The following is a 16597-nucleotide window of genomic DNA, read 5'->3' on the forward strand; positions in this document are numbered from 1 at the left end:
AGGCGCGATGCCAAGGGTGAAGCGTTTCATCACGCTCCCCTGTGTTGCTGCGGCGCTCCAGATGTGGGAACGTATGACATGAGAGGGTAGTGCAGACGATCCGGGTGAGAGAATGGATGAATGCAGGGACGGTAAATGACCTGGTTATGAGCATGACCCCATGCGTGGCGCTGACCTTCGCTTTATGTTGGTGCCGACTTCTGTTCTTCAAAGACAAAACCCTTGGCATTTATTCCGGTCGGAGTCGTCCATGTAGTAAATGCAGCTAGCGTCTAAAGCGCTAAATCAGATGACCTCTCCGTTAGCAACACAAGCCATTTCTTCTTCATCATCATCATCGTCGTCCTCTTCTTCTGGCATCTCCCCACCAGTCAGCCTTCTCCCCCATAACCTCCCTTGGTCACCCTCCCTGGTCACAGCCATCCTCTTCATGTCCTTCTACTCCTCCCATCACATCCATGAACCTCAACTGTTCCTCTCATTCTTTAGCCCACAACATCCAATGCCTACATTGCGCATGTTCCCTGCCTCTCTTTTCTAAGTATGCAAACCAACTGAATCTGGCCTCCCCAACTTTTCTCCATGTGCTGTCCCTCGGATGTACTCATTTCAGATCTTGTCCTCCCACGTCACTCCCAATTAAGACCTTCAACTCCGAGCTCAGGCTGAGTAAGTCTGCAACCCACACGTCACGTCACGTCCCACTACTGTCCTATGAAACGTCCCTTTCAGTTTTTTGTCACAGATGTCAGTTGTCTCCACCAGTCCATCCTCCCTGCACCCCCCTCTGGTCTTTCATTCAAAATCAATTGAAAGGTCCAGATGGCTTTCATTGATACCATCCATATCCACAGGTCACAAGAGAAGAGGCCCAGGCTTTCTGGTTACTCAAAACCTCTGCTAGTTCTTCTAGAGGAATACCTGGGCATTTCCAGCCCAACCAAGAGAGATAGTCCCTCCACCATGAAGGCATCCAGGAGGCTTCCTGAAAAGATGACTGAGCCACCTCTTCTATGAGTGAATGACTGAGCTCCTCACCCAAAGAGTGAGTCAAGCCTCCCTCATCCATTTCAGCTGCATGTATCCACGGTCTGATTCAAAGTCCTCATGAAGGACGAAGCTGCACTGATCCAGCAGCGATATATATCATGGTGGTGCACTGTCAAGTTCCTAACACCGTGGGAATGTCCAGCTGGAATAAGATATGTCCCAAAAATGAGAGCGCTTCGGTGCCAAATGAGCAACCCATCAGAAAAATCAACCACCTTGCGTAGACAGAATCTGGAAGGAGAGTGTCATTATCCTCTGCCAGGAAGAAGCTATTACTCCAAAACAACACGAGAAAAAAGGTAATAGTTTGCAGATGCATAAAGGGACAAAGACCACAATTTTTGGAGACATGCCTCGCAGTCTAATGAAAGCCAAATTGGACTGTTGGGTCATAATGACAGTTGTTATATGTGGAGGAAAAGGGGGGGTTGAGCTATCAAGCAGGAGAACTTCACCCCAACTGTGAAGTGGCTTTCAGGAAATTACAAGGAAAAAGTGGGGCGGGGGGATGTGGGGTTTCTTTTTCCATTTAGGAAAAAGAAACACTTTTGATATGAGCAATGTTTGATTTAATGTCTGACCACGAGGAAAAAACAAACATCTAGAAGTGTGTCACAGTGCTGACCTGCGAATAAAAGGGTTTGCTATTACGCCTATCACGCACTCAGTCAGACATGCTTTTTCTTTTGAGACGTTTTTTTCAGTGTTTCATTCACTAAAATCACATAGAAGCAGGTCTTGTTGGCCCAGAAATAACTGCACAACACTTCCAGAAACTGTGATTCTTATAATTGTATTGTCAAAGCTGCATTGAAGTGGATTGGCGGTGTGTTACCGCCAGCCACGACTCCGGTGACATCCAATCATCCATGACATATCTAATTTTGTGTTTTGTAGCGCCAAGCCGAGAGCATCCACTTTGCCCCCAGGACACACTACACCTGCCAGAGTCGACCCCAGAAACATTTAATAAGCCAGCAGTGCAAGGGAATTGTTATTATTTTGTAAAGATCTGGTTGACAGTTTTTGGGGTGAGATCACTCGGAGGACGAATGCGCTAAAATAGCTTCATATTATTGAGCAATGTTGAAATGAAAGAGAAGGTGCTCACCCTGCCATGACGATGAAGAAGTCAAGGCGATTCCACGTGTCCCCGAGGTAACAGCGGCGGCCGAAGATTCCCAGCGCCACCATCTTGATGACCATTTCCAAGGCGAAGAAGATGTAAATGAAAGCATCAAAAGCCTGACAGGAAAACAGAACAGAGTGTGAGAAGATGGCATCGTCATTAAATGTGTTTTCACAACCATGTCAGACAGAGAGAGTCGTGTCACGGTCTGCCCTGGTGGTCAGGGGCCTACTGGGGATTTCTTTTTCCAAACTTTTCTTTCTGCTTCACAGATTATTTTGATCCCAAGAGCCCTCACTTGTGCTCACATCTCCACAGCATGACTTCTTGTTGATACCAATGGACCGAAGCACATTCTTTCTCACCTGAAAAAGGATAAGCTAAAGTCGTTTCATCCAAATTAGTTGACTTCGAATTAGCCATATTTCTGAACGTGACTGCTAGCACCCAAAGCTGCCGACCTAATAAGGATTAGATTTCTCTTTTCTCAGACTTTTACAAGACATTTTCAAGTGATCTGATTACCAACAACAGTCTTGGATGATGAAGTGTCTGGTTAGCATTCAAATTAGCGTGTGATCTTAACCACAATTGACTGAAATTGTGAGTTGACTGAACATGCGAGTGGGTCGCTCCCTCTTCAACTCCTCTTTTAGACTTTTACAGCACGAGGATCATTGTGACCAAAAGTCCACGTACAGTTTTCCAGGGCCGACAGTGAGGCATGAGGGGCAGCTACACAAACACGATACAGTCGATGAAGACTAGGGATATTCGCACTCCTAAGGGCACTAAACCAGGTGCCTGACCAAGTGAAACATCCCTTTCTGGACAGAACCTAAAAACCTGAATGAATGTTTATTATGTTTGCCTCATGTTGTTTTGGAATTGTCATGTCCAACAAGCAATTGAGGAATGAAGTAGGTAGTGGCACAACCTAAAGACTAACAAAGTACGTCCCGTTGACATCACATTTGCAGAGAAAAGACTACATGAAAAGTACGGCCTCCTGTTGAAAGTTATCTGCAATCGCGTACAGTTACTTTCATCCAGCCTTGAAATGCTCGCTCAACCAAATAGCTCCACCATTTGTTTTGACTGTGCAAGAAACCCAAAATATATTGATACAATAAATAACTGTCCGCAACACAACATAAAATATTTAAGAATATTAAGCTATTTACATTTAAATAAAATGTACAGAGGAATGTAGTGAGGACAAAAAGAACAGTAGTGGAAGGGTGAGAGGAAGATGTAGGCGGCAAGAGTCGGACAGTTAATGCACCACGTTGTTCAGTCGTCTAAGAAGAGCGAGGAAGTAGCCATGACCTTTGCTCTTGCAAACATGACATGAGGGTGGTGATATTTCTATTTCCTCCCCCTCCAGGAGTGACCCGGCACAGGAGTCACCTTCCTGAGACTAACCTCTCCATCACTTTTTTTATGTCCGATTCCCTCCCACGCCCACCGTTTCCTCCCCCTTTCCCTTTCACCAGAAAAGCAGCTAGGCGTAACTGATGCAAAAATAAAAGTTGACTCTGTGAGGAGTCAAACATAAAGTGCACATCAACGGCCTCACAGCTTTAGTCAAGTGTCTAATTCACAGAAGAGCGAGAGAAAAAAAAAAGAGTCCAGATAAATCGAAGATTTCAGGCTTCTAAAGCATGTGGCTGCTGCTGTAAGCAAAACGCTCAGATTAGCTGGCGTTCTCTTTTGAGTGTTTACACACAGGGATTTGGAATGATCGGCTTGTGTTGCCTGTCATTAGATTTTGAAGGCAACGCGATCTCTTCTGTGGACTGATGCGGACCATTGTTCCTTCGTCAGCTCGCTTGCTAGAACGGTAGCGCTGACTCAGCATCGCGGAAGACTGGTGATAGATCAGCCGTCTGATGTGTGTCAACTCACTAAGTCTGCAACCTTGACCTTTGTCGAAGCGTTGAGATGGATGGTGTGTAAAGTTCACTGGCCTGCGGGGGGAAGAGAGTCAACCTGGTGTAAAACCCTGTGACATTTGTACTCCTCTCTTTCTGCGTTCATTTATTTCCCACTTACTTTCAGTTGTATTTTATTCCTCCACTCCTCACCGACACAAGTCTTTTTTAGAGACCAGATTCATCCTAAAATGTCAACCTTTTTCTGAAGCATTGAATGAAAGTTTTACCTTCCAAACGCACAACTTTCTCATTCTTGTTGTTTACAATAATCCGCCAAGTCTAGTGCTCACTTCATCTCCTGCTCTGCCTGTAAAGTTCAACATCATAAACCATCCTATCAGAGACGCCTTCAGGCGCCGCCAGAGTGTTATATGTTAGTGTTATATGGAACAAAATCAGCAACCGGGTGAAAATAATGAAAACAAAATGTATTTTACGAGGGGAAGATTTTTAGATTTTGTAAAAACCCTTCCATAATTCCAAAAATAATCTTTCAGTATGAAGGATCACCAGTGTGTGGTGGGGGGGAGGAGCACACCGGTGGAAAACGAAATTGAACTTTACTTGACAGAAAAGGCTAACACCAGTCCGGCTAGTTAGCTGTAAATAATTCACAAAATGTGTTAAAGTAATAAAATGAGCAATGTTTTGTGGCATGAAATCTTTTGTCGGAGGCAGCGTGGCCTGCATGAGTGAAGAAACCTGTTTGAGATCAAGTTGCAAGTTAAAACTTCCATATAATAATTCACTGTATGGATGAAATGGTGCGAGCGCCATGGATTGGAACAGAAGGCATGGAAGGCGTGAGACATCAAAATCATCAAGTGGACTTTTTGATGAACGCGCTGGTCCATGTAGCGAGTCAAATGTTTCCGCTCCTGCTGTATTGTGAGACATTTCACATGAGAAGTCAGCGGCAACACTGTTACTCCTCTTGTGAGGTACTTGTTTTGTGCAGTTCCTCAAGTGCCTCATGACCATTAGTGGCACACACCAAGTGATGCCAACTTTAATTTTGGAGCGCAACCAGCAGCATTCCATACCATTTTTCTTTCATCTGACATGTGGAAAACGGCATCAGGAAATGCCACAGTAGATACACACCTCAACATCAACATCAACATTCGACAGCTGATCTCTGTATCACTCTGAGATGCAAAATCCCATTGTCAATATTTGCCGGATTGCGAGTGAGGATTTTGCCAGACACAATCTCAACACAATTTTACAGCTGTGAAAAAACTGCAAAGGCGACGTCTTAAAAGGCAGCGATGTATATATATCAAGAGAGTCCCATCATTTGTCAACAAGCTCATAACCCTGGTTTCCGTGAAAAAAGGAGAAACACACTTAGATTTCTACACCAAAGCACTGTAAATCAACAAATTCCTGAGAACAGAAGCCCCCTGTGGCGACGGATAGCTAGCATGGGGTCATTATGGTGGAGCGAGCACAGCTCCCTCCAGCTCCTCACCTCAAGAGCTGTCAACTGGAAAGAAACAGAACCATCCCATGCGAGCCATCCGTGCACATACATACGTGTCAGTATCGAGTGGCTGGGCAAATCTCAAGAGGGTGCGGTTTCTCACAGACAGCCGACACACACTGGAGATTGATTCGGCTAACTGTGGGTGAAAGGGCTGTTAGGTTCGGACCTAATAGAATTTCCCCTCAAAGTAGCTATAGACCTTTTTAAATATCAGCACGGATTTAGAGGGCTACAGTGCCGCGATCAATAGGCGGCTCTCAGAAAATCCGCTGGTCAATACCACAATTTCAATGGAGCCTTACCAGCACGGTATGAAGTCTGGGCCAGCTCCAGACGAAAACGCATCTAAGCCTCATATCACACCCATGTGAGATATTTTCAACAATACATGCTGTTTTTTTGTCTTTCTAAGACAACACGCATCTATTAAAAATGCATTTTCCTTTGACCAGTGCGGAGAGCTGCTTGAAAGGTTCTCGGCGTTTTCTTTAGCTTTTCAAATCTCCTTGAACGGATCAGGCCAAGCTGACACGTGGAGGGATGCATGGGAAAACTGTCAATAGGTCTTTTATCTCATTTAATCGTACTGTAGCTGAGGTGACTTGAGATTATTTGAAAATAAATCACACATTTTCTGATGTTGTTCACATGTAGCTTAAATGAAGAGTTTATCAACACGAGTGTCCAACAATGCCTTGCTCATACAAACATTTGTTTACAGATACAGTCGAGAACATTCTTCAGAGTCACTTCAGAGGCTCAGCAACATGCTAAAAGCTCAACATTGCTGGCTGCTCTGGTGTAGATAACATCTTCCTTCAAGTTGCATTTAGAGCAAAATGTGTGATTTATTCGCGAGTTAACTTGGCTTTAGTGTGATTCATTGAGATTAGTTTTTTCCATCTATTGACAGCCCTAAAAATGATATTAAAATCAGTTGCTAGTGAAAAGCCTCAAAGAAGAAAAACAAACTTCATGGAAGAGGAAACTCATTTAAAAGAAAAAAGGTTCTGTTCTGGTTCTGTTTTGGTAGCCCACCATGTCCTTACAGAGGCTGCACACACACGTGTCTGTTTATGGAGCAGGGAGCCCATAAATTAAAGCCCATCTATTTTCTCGCAGTATCCAAAAACGATGAGTTGATAACTCTATCGTACACTATGAGCACTCGGGGTTCACTTACGGTCCCTGAAGCCAACAGCATAAAGACATCCAGAGTGCATGACCTTCACGACTGAGAATATAATTCATCAGAGACCTGGCTGTGGTCCTCAGGATGGACTGAGGCTTCAGCCCCTGGAGTGTCAGGCAGTTGAGTGAGCGCTTGACCCCATGACCGGCAGACTGCCTTAATTGTGCATTTATTCAGTTTGACATTGGGTTTGTCTGACAACTAGATATCATTAGTGCTAATAAAGTTATCGAGTGACGTGCGAGTGGTGTGTCCTGCCGCCAAGAGGCCGAAAGAAGAGCAGGCTTGTGGCCCGACTGCTGTACAATAGCCACGCTGACTGGCTATGTTCTAACAGTGGAGAAGAAAAAAAGATCCTTTGCTTTCATGCTGAAGCTCCAAAAACCTGAATGGTAACCGGCAGCCACCATCTATTTATTTTATTTTATTGACAGCACTTTATTCTGAAGCACTTTCCTAATTGGTGGGATCCCCCACTGGCCATGGCAATACATTTGCTTGCAGACACAAATGATATGTTTCATGTTGCCATGGATAACAATAAGTTACTGTATTTGAAAAACCCAAACTTTGGGAATCTAAATATTCTAATGACAAACCTGTCAGAGGAACCACTAGTCTGCCAAGAAACGTTTTCAAAAATCATTGGAAAAAGCCAGATTCCGATTGGATTACTTTCAAAATCACCCAACATTTTCGTCCAGCCTGAGAGCATCAGGTCAGTATCTTTGTGTCTTTGCCCCGCAACGTCCTCAAAGACGACCAGGATTGTTGCCCTTAGTAAAAGGGTCCTGAGAAATTACTCCAAGTGAGGCTAATCTAAAGTGAAAGGACCGGCAGGGATCGGCCGTGTGGTTCGCTGTGCCGCATCTATTGCCAAATCTGTGTCGTGAACCATGGCAATGAACTGTGTATGCAACCTGTGTTGTTTTCTTCGATGTGCCTGGGTCACTAAATCAAATACGTCTCCCTCCAACTGTAGCCTCACTGAATGATACGATGCTTCTGCCACAGAGTGAAACAGAAACTCCTGGGATGAGTGAATCTATCGCTGTGATTCATGACAAAAACCAAGCACAACATTGGGACTGAAGTTTTCTCTGACACCCTGCTGCTTACTATGGACTGGTAAACTAGGTAGAGGAGATTTATTTTTCAGCCTGCTAGAGCCTTCCATATAATACGTAGACAAGTTCTGCCTCAATAGATTAGGAAGCAGAGGCATAGAGCAGGAAAGAATGAAAACATGCTTGATCCTAATGAAACATTATCAGATGTGCTGCTGCCAAATGGTCTTCATCTAATTCAATTAACAGTCAACACAGATTCCCTCTTATTTTCCATTATCTGAGACGAGCTCTGTACAAACGTAAATATCAGCCGGAGGGTGGGAGCTATTGTGTCGACAATGAATCCACAACAGATCCACGCAGGCAGATGTTTTCGTTTTTTTCCGTGGGCTTCCAAAAATTTCACACATAAACTTGAAGTGGGCTGTAACAATGAGTCAGTGGGGGAGGGAGGGGGGAGCAAGGTAATAATAACAAGCTTACCTGCAGAATTTGGCATCGGTCTGAGCTGCAGTCGATGTTCTGACACGGCTGGTACATTCCCAGGGTCACGCAGTTCAACAAGATCACCATCATGCTCACGCGCTCAAACCACGTGGAGACAGCAGGTCAAGGAAAAGGAATGAATAAATGGACATTTCACTCTCCTCCGATACACTGTAAACAATGTACATGTCAAGTCATGTGACGTTTGTATAACTATTAGATCACATGGCTTCATCATTGTAACGTTGCATACAGTTCAGTCAATATTTCTTCGTACATTATGACACTGAGCACAGAGGAGAACAGTTTTATTCTGAGCCTCATTCCCACCTGCGTCTGTGTGAGGTTGTGTTGTGTTATTGTGAGTGACTTTTGTGTTCCAGTCAGTCTGTTACAAGTCTGCGTTGACTAGTCGAGTTCATGACAAGTCATGACACCGTGCACAAACGCAGTAAGAAGAAAAATAGCTGAAGTATGGGCCCACTTCAAGACATTCTGAGCAATTAAAATTCAAATGTGATGTTTCAAAACGCAAGTGTTTTTAATTGTTATTTACAACGTTACAATCAGGCACGTTGCCATACACGTCATGTTGGTGAATGGCGGACAATCAAAATAGTTGTTTTCTGTGGCCCCATTTGGTAGAGAGTCAGTCTTTTTGTTTGTTGTCGTCAATGACCTTTATTCTTTATTTCCGAGAGCAGTTCAGGAGTTTTTGCATCTGACACAGTATCTTGAAAACCCTCATGATGCTATGTCGACATCACACAAGAGCTTAAATTTCATCAGTTTTTGTTAAACCTTTTTCTCCAAAAACTGATGTAAAAACTGGATTCCGGCGTTTTATGAGAGGATGTGAATGAAGGAACGTAAAATTAGACATTGTGCTGCAGCTTTGTTAAGTTAAATAAGCATTAAATAAAATCTAGAAACAACGCAAGTGTGATCACATGATTTTCACAGTAAGCCTAGTTATATTTATTTCAACCATGTTAACATGGTCAGGGATAATAAAAGGCTTCAAGGTACGGTATATACTGCAGCACGTTAGCGATATAAGATAACAGTATCCACTTCCTTGGTAGAAGACAAGAAGGAGTCTCGAACTATAAGGCAGAACGTAGGACATCATGCCCATAGCTGGTCCGTCCAGTTGAAATAACACACTTGACCTCTGTTGCGCTGCAACCACTGAGGTAGGATAAGCAGAGTCAGGATGTGAGGTCAGGGCTGCAGACCATAGTAGTCTCGACTTCCTTCCTCCTGCGTGGCTACTGAACACTTTTATGCCATGAAGCGCTCGTCCCGTGCCCTTATAGCAGCAACTCCATCAGGACCGCGTCCAGCTTTTTCTCTTTTACGAGACCAATTGGGTTATGTGCCGTAAACCTCCTCACATTTCTGTGGGAATTTACCCCGTAGACAATTAGGACATCAGTTTTGGAGCACAGGATGAAGTCTCAAAAGTGAGCTGTAATCCAAGACAGCAGCGCGCAACAGAGAGCTTCCACAGTGACCATTTAGGGAGCAAATACACAAGCTGAGCTAACAAGCATGAGAAGGAGAAGGAGGATGAGGTCCAAGCCCTCCCTCTCTCTCAGGCGATGGGATTTTGAAGTGATTCCCCCGGCGGTATAAAACTCCCCGTCTGGAGGGTGGGAGCAACAAACCTACATGTGTCGGTCGAAAGTCCATTTCTGGCGGGCAGTTCTTGATGGCTCCCAACAAAGAGACGGGCAGATATCAGCGTGGCTAAAGATAGCGAGTGAGTGGGCAAAACACATGCAAACACACAGACACTTCGATGGGAAACCAGGAGTACATGCAACGCCCACTCATGGAAACATGCACAAGAAAGAAAAATGCGAGTGAACACCAGCCAAGATAACACAATTGCTCAATCGCTTCCCACATGTGAACATTGGCCCATGTATGCATAAACATATAGCTTTCAATTAAACATATTTGAAGGCTTCATTAGAGGAGGAGAGGGATTTGCCCAAGTTTCTGACACTTTTCTCCTTCCAGGAGAAAACTTGTCGCTCACCTGAAATCTTATACGTCTGCCCGAGTTAGAGGAAAGATGCTGTCTGTCTGCATTTAAATGTCTGTCTTTGTGTTTGAGAAAGTGGGACACCAGACAATGTATTCAATGTCAAACCTATTGCTGGTCAGGAAGTTCTCCAGAGAGGCTCGTGTCAGTCGAACCGTCAAACAAGACAAGAAATGACTGCAAAAGAAGCCGCCCACCAGCCAAGACGTGGCAACAGGTTAACCCGAGTCGCTTGAAAGACACATGTTGAAGGACAAAGTCAAGTGGATATTCACAGCTCTTCAATCCAATATTGAGATGCTGGAAAGATTTGAAATCAAATGCTTCTCAAATTTTCTGACCATGGTTCTCATTTGGAGAAGGGTGGAATGAGGATTTTGCTTGAGGGACTGATCTCTTTGATCTCGGTTTCTAGTTGGGGTGTAAAAAAATATCAATAAACTCAAATATGCCGATACTTCACTGTGCAATATTGTATCAGTAATATAAGTGCAACATATCGATATTGCATAAATATCAGAATGTTACCAAATGTGTGATGTGTGGTTAATAAGACTAACCTTGTCCGTCTGTTTCCTGGAGTTCTGTTTTTGAGCTCTTCCTTCCTCTGTCAGACTGTAAGATGTAAAAACATTGTTCACAACAATAGTACCTAATGTAGATTTTCTTTTTACCCCAGATATGAATATTACAATGTGTAGCTGTACTTACAGCATCACAATATATCAAGTTGTATCGTATCATCGTTCATATATCGCATATATCACGTGATACCTGCCGATACGAAGTGCAACTTTCTAAGGAGCAAACCTATTTCTAGCTACTTATCAACAAGCTCATTTGTGAGGATAGACATTGATGCGGACAACAAGGCGTTGGCTCATCTGTTTGTACACAGTTGGGCGTAAGAGATCATTGAAACTCTTTTGTTTGCAGAAGCATTCAGACGTCCTCTCACTGGGGCTGAGGAGCCAGGGCCAGCAACATAGAAACAGCCCTATAATACTTCGGCAACTGACAAACTGATACTCTAATCCACTAATATACTAATCTACTATACGCCTAATCTGTCAGAAGGCACCACTCAGTATTCCAGAGAACATGTCGCCACCATTCTGGACTTACAGCGAGTTGATAGTGGAATTTGGTACTACCACAGTACCCCAAGCTGTAATTCACTCGTCCAATGAGAGTGGCCCATTTTATCACAAATATTTCTATTTCAGTGCTTGAGTTTACACATGTGGAACACTGCGTTTCAAATATTTGGATGGGTGAGAAAAGCTGGATTCCACTCTTGATCAAGACCTCATTGCACCAGGTGGATAAAACTCGGATAAAAGCTCCCTGGAAATTGTTTAATGTTTCGATAGAGTGAAGGCAGCTGGGTGCATCAGTGAGAGGCAGCGGGGTAAATGTAAGCCCAACACCAAACTGCACGGCTTCAGTCTAACACTCAACTTATCTCCCTCCCCTTGCTTCTTTATTGTCTCAGCAGCAAAGCGCAGAGCCGCGGCTAAGGGTTTCCATAGCAACCAGCTGGCTATAAGATTAGTTTCGTTATTTTCCAATCGCACTTAAGTTGCTCTCAGGGTCATTCAACAGTTTAACTGAGGATCACAGACGTTGACAGATGTTGTGCTGAGCGAGTGCAATTGGACGATGGCTGTCTATAACTTCTTAAATGCACTGAAGCTAATGAATGAAAAAGGGAAGGTGATTCATAAATAAATGTCTGCTCAGTCGTAATATACATTTATCAAAATGTGCCAGGGGGTTATTGCCAGTGTTGATACATGGGGAACTCGTATCACTGTAGAGGCTTCACCTGGTCGTCTGGCTGCCACATAGAGGCAGGAATCAGTCAAACCAAAATCTTGACGTAGCAAATGACTTTTTTGGAAGTCAAAATGTTTCGGAATGGTGGTCTTGCAGTCACGTTAGCGTACTTCAGACAATGTTGCCACGGCCACAATTGTTAGCAAACACAAACACACTTACCTCACACTCACCTACATAAAACCATGAAAACTTGTCCTGAAAGTTTTATTTATGATTTGTCTTTATTTTTCTCATTTGTCAATCTAGCACAAATAAAAAACAAATTATTATGTTGTGTCTCTTTCTCCTTGGCCATTTTTTGTTGTTGCTAAATTACAATTTTACTCACACATTTCATTAAAAATACATTATTTTAGTGTGGAAGCGTAGTATTTTTTTCAGTGTTTAAATGATTTTCTATTCTCATGCACACAAGATATTTTGTGTTTTTTAATTAATTTATTTTTCTATATTTTTATATATTAAAATATGAAACGTCATAGTCATCTTTAAGCCGCTTTTTAAATGCACTGAACTCAAGCAATGTTTGGTTCTGGATTTCACATCTAAAAATCAAACCGATGGTTTGATTTATGATCAATTTATGTGCTACACATGACACGACAACCAAAAAATGGATATTAATAAGATTATTTTTTAAAGCAACATTGTGTTAGATATATTGTTTTAATAGCAAATTCGTTATTCTGATTCCAAACAAAGCACTGCTCCATTTAAACTATGAAGTTGAGTCACTTCAGCGGAACACACACATGTAGACTGGCAGTTTTTGTCGTGACTTTGCTCCTTCCCAACCAAGGATGGCAAGCGCTCGATTGCCTTGCTGTATCTGGAGAAGATATCATCCTTTCTGTTTAGTGAACACCCAAGACCACCATCATCCCTGCTGCTTATTTTCATTTTTAGGTTGCTGCGATGTTTCTTCTTCAATAAATCTTGTGTCTAAACTCTAGATTTAAGGCTTCAAGATCAGACGCATCGCAGCATGATGTTTATCTTGAGGCAAACACATGATGTAAACTCTGAATTTTTGTGACAAGCCTCATCTTTTGAGAAGCGAAAACGGCATTTGCCAGAGCTTTCACGACTCTCCTGAACTTTCCCAGGCTGATTCTGTTCTTGCTTGAAACCATGTGCACTTCAGGTGACCCAGCCTGTGATGTGTCATCACCACAAACACCTCGCCACACGCACAACCATTAATACTCAGACAAGGCATCTCCAAAAGTCATTAGTCGCACATGTAATCCAACTCATTCAGTTGCATCAGTCCAAGTCGACTCCAAAACAACATCCTGGGCACCAAACTTTTTTTTTATTGAAAGCTGTTTACTTTGCAAGCGCTGAAGCTTGTTGCCTGAAAGTATCGAGCGGATGCCGCTCGCCGTGCTGCTGTCAGCAAGTTTGACGCGGCGCTCTGCAATTTATTCTAACAGGATTTACTGCTTTAGTTGGTCTTATTTGTTTTCCCGATTTATCTCACTCCTCCCAGTCCCTGCATCAAGCCCTTTCATCCTTCTCTCCTTCCTCTGCCTTCCCCGGGTCCGACAGGTCATTTTAGCAGCTGAAACTCCATCAGGAGTTCTTCGATCTGGGAGAGCCGACTAGATAAAGGCAGGAGTGTGCGAGTGGGTGTTCGGTGATTGTCTGTTCTAATTGGGAAGCTGTGAGCAAGTTGGGAGAGAAGCACACTCCTTCTCTGAGGTCAAAGCATGGAGCAGCTCTCTCATACAAATGTGTAACACTGAACCCACACCTGACCCCAGCGACGAAACGCAAGATGATCAAACATCTGAAACTCAACTTCATCTTCTCTGTGACGCAGACCTGCTCAGCAGTGTTGAGCTGATTTAAGCTTGCCTTCTCAAATCTCCGGTGTGATCTTCGTAAAAGGTTTGCTGCTGACGGCTTCATTCTACGCTCACACCAGCTGGAGGTTGGAGACCTCCCAGGTGGATCATATGAGGAGGTGAAATATTTGGGGAACCCCACTGTGACGGCGGAAAAAGACTGTCCGAGACCTTCAAGTCTCACCTGCTGCAGTAAGGAGCCTTAAACAAACATGTCCGTCAGGTGTCGTAAAAAAACACTTAGTAAAAAGCCTGACTTATGTTACGGCAGTGTAAACTTGTGCTAGAGAGGCTGAAGAATTGTTCCAGCAGATGAGGCCGCCAGTTCCAGTGTTATGTGAGGATCTGAACTCAGTTATTACAAACTTATTATTGAATGTCACCTGGTTATTTTTCTCATAGATCAATTAAGCGAAAATAAAGAACATTTGGAAATAAAGAAAATGTATAAATCTATATATTTATACATTATTTTGTGTCTCTTTTTCTTAGCTATTTTTTGTTATTGTTTGTTATTCACATTAACTTTTCATTAAAGATACATTTTGTTTTTTAGTGTGGAACTGCAGTGTTTTGCAGTGTGTAAAATTATTTTCTATTCTCATGCACGGATTTGAGACCTGAGATCTCAAAATATGAAACTATATATTCATATTTGATCAGATATTTTCAATTCACTAAACTCACTTATCTCAACTCATCATGCTAAACATGATCCAGAATGATGGTCACTCAGAAAAAAAAAAAAAAAAAAAAAAAATATATATATATATATATATATATATATATATATATATATATATATATATATATATATATATATATATATATATATATATATATATATATATATATATATATATCTTACTGGTGGTGCGGTGCAAATTCACGGTCCAGAACCAAGAACCTATGGAGCTGAATTACTGCCTCAGTCGTTTTTAGAGTGAGTAAATCTCATCAAGATTCAATTTCAAATAAAGACCAGGCAACTGAATGGCCTTTTTTACACCGATTCAAATGAGCCAGTTGAGTCCTACAGCGCCTCCGATTTGGTTCCGCAGGCTGTGATCAGCCCATTCAGTGAGCCATTGAGTCGACAGTGGGTGAGGTAGACCTTCATATATCCAAATACCTGCCTTAATTCCAAACCTGACTGGTTCAAAATACTGTGCGACTGAAAAACTTCAATTAAATGGACCCATTGTCTCAGTATCAGGTGACTGGAAGGACAGAGAGCAAGATCAGGACATTCTATTCCAAATTATACACAGACAACACTCAAATTTGCAACCTCCTACGATTCATTTCTGAGCAGAAAGGCGGGCTGCTGCGAGTCCGAGCGCCTCATTTCCAAGCTCTCTGTGATGTGATGCCGACATTAAGTGCAAGACTTCCTCTCCAGCCCACGTCCCCCTTTTGCTTCCTCCAGCATTGTAAAGCTTGTGTAACGCTCAGTCAAGAGCCAAAACTGACCACACTTTATGCAACCCAACTGAGAATGAGGCTAAATTACCGAGCCAGACATGAAAACAAAAGCTTCTGACTCCGGTTGTTTGTTGCCCAGCCATTCTTTAACTATGCATGGTGGGAACATCGACTTCTAGGACAATAAGTTATGAATGTTTTAAGACTCTCTGCTATTAGTTTGTCGATGAGTAAAGGTTTTTAGAAGTGACACGGTCCGGTCAGAGGCAAGAGGCTCTGTGTTTCATTCCAGTGAGACATGGCTGACTCCGCAGTTGGAGGTAACAAGGAAACATGTTGACTCCCAAGTCTTGGTTCAAATGAGAAGCACTTCCGCTCCAAGCCAACTAGTGGTTGACTCGTTTTTGGTGATAGACATTGCTTCTTCATTGGTTTATTATATTAGTTTTAAACTTCGCTTCATTCCGCCTCATCCATGCCATGCCTGCATCTCATCCAGGGAAGGGTTTTCGCTGGCTCCCATGAGCTCCCAAACCTCTAACCAACAGCTCGCCAACACTGATGAACCCAACTTCATCATCCTCACACATAGTGAGCATCAGAACGCTGGGACATGAAACATCTCAGGCGACAGTGGAGGGTTACTTGTTCTGTCCTCAAGTTTTCCATCCAGAACCATATCGTGTCCCCTTCATCATGGATGTTCACATTCTGTACCATGGTGGAGCGAAGTGAAAACACTTCCCTATGAAGCCAAGTTTATGCCTGGTTAAGCTGTGATATTGGTTTAAAATAATTCATATTTTTGGGAATTAAACAAAGTTAAGTCCAGCCCAAACATTGGCATGTAAATGTTTTAGCCCAAATAATCATTACCACTGAGCACATATTTAAATAGCTCTGATTTTTTTTTTCTTTTCCTGACCAAAGGGCCCCACTGCTTCCCAAAATGAAACAGTGGCTTGTCAGCTCGGTTGTCAAACGTGCTGCGGCTGCATGGAGTCACAGCCCTGGTGAAGAGCTGGAGGAGGCGGCCAGATAGCATCAGCCATGTCACCAGTCACAAAGCTATTC

At 42.9% G+C, this 16597-nt stretch overlaps 1 protein-coding gene across 4 annotated transcripts in view; it reads right to left on the minus strand.

Moving 5' to 3' along the window:
• The window catches only part of LOC128753508 (voltage-dependent T-type calcium channel subunit alpha-1I-like), a 167884-nt gene that overhangs the window by 84775 nt on the left and 66512 nt on the right, over positions 1–16597 (minus strand). For 3 of the 4 annotated variants that reach the window (XM_053855287.1, XM_053855289.1, XM_053855286.1), the window contains exons 3-4: positions 8351–8462; positions 2162–2295 (exon numbers count right to left, since the gene is read on the minus strand). In XM_053855287.1, the coding sequence (XP_053711262.1) occupies positions 2162–2295; positions 8351–8462 (246 nt within the window). The remainder of the gene's footprint in view (positions 1–2161; positions 2296–8350; positions 8463–16597) is intronic. The other variant, XM_053855290.1, reaches the window with a different exon arrangement.

Source organism: Synchiropus splendidus, chromosome 2 (genome assembly GCF_027744825.2).
Source record: "Synchiropus splendidus isolate RoL2022-P1 chromosome 2, RoL_Sspl_1.0, whole genome shotgun sequence".
Classification (NCBI taxonomy): Eukaryota; Metazoa; Chordata; class Actinopteri; order Syngnathiformes; family Callionymidae; genus Synchiropus; species Synchiropus splendidus.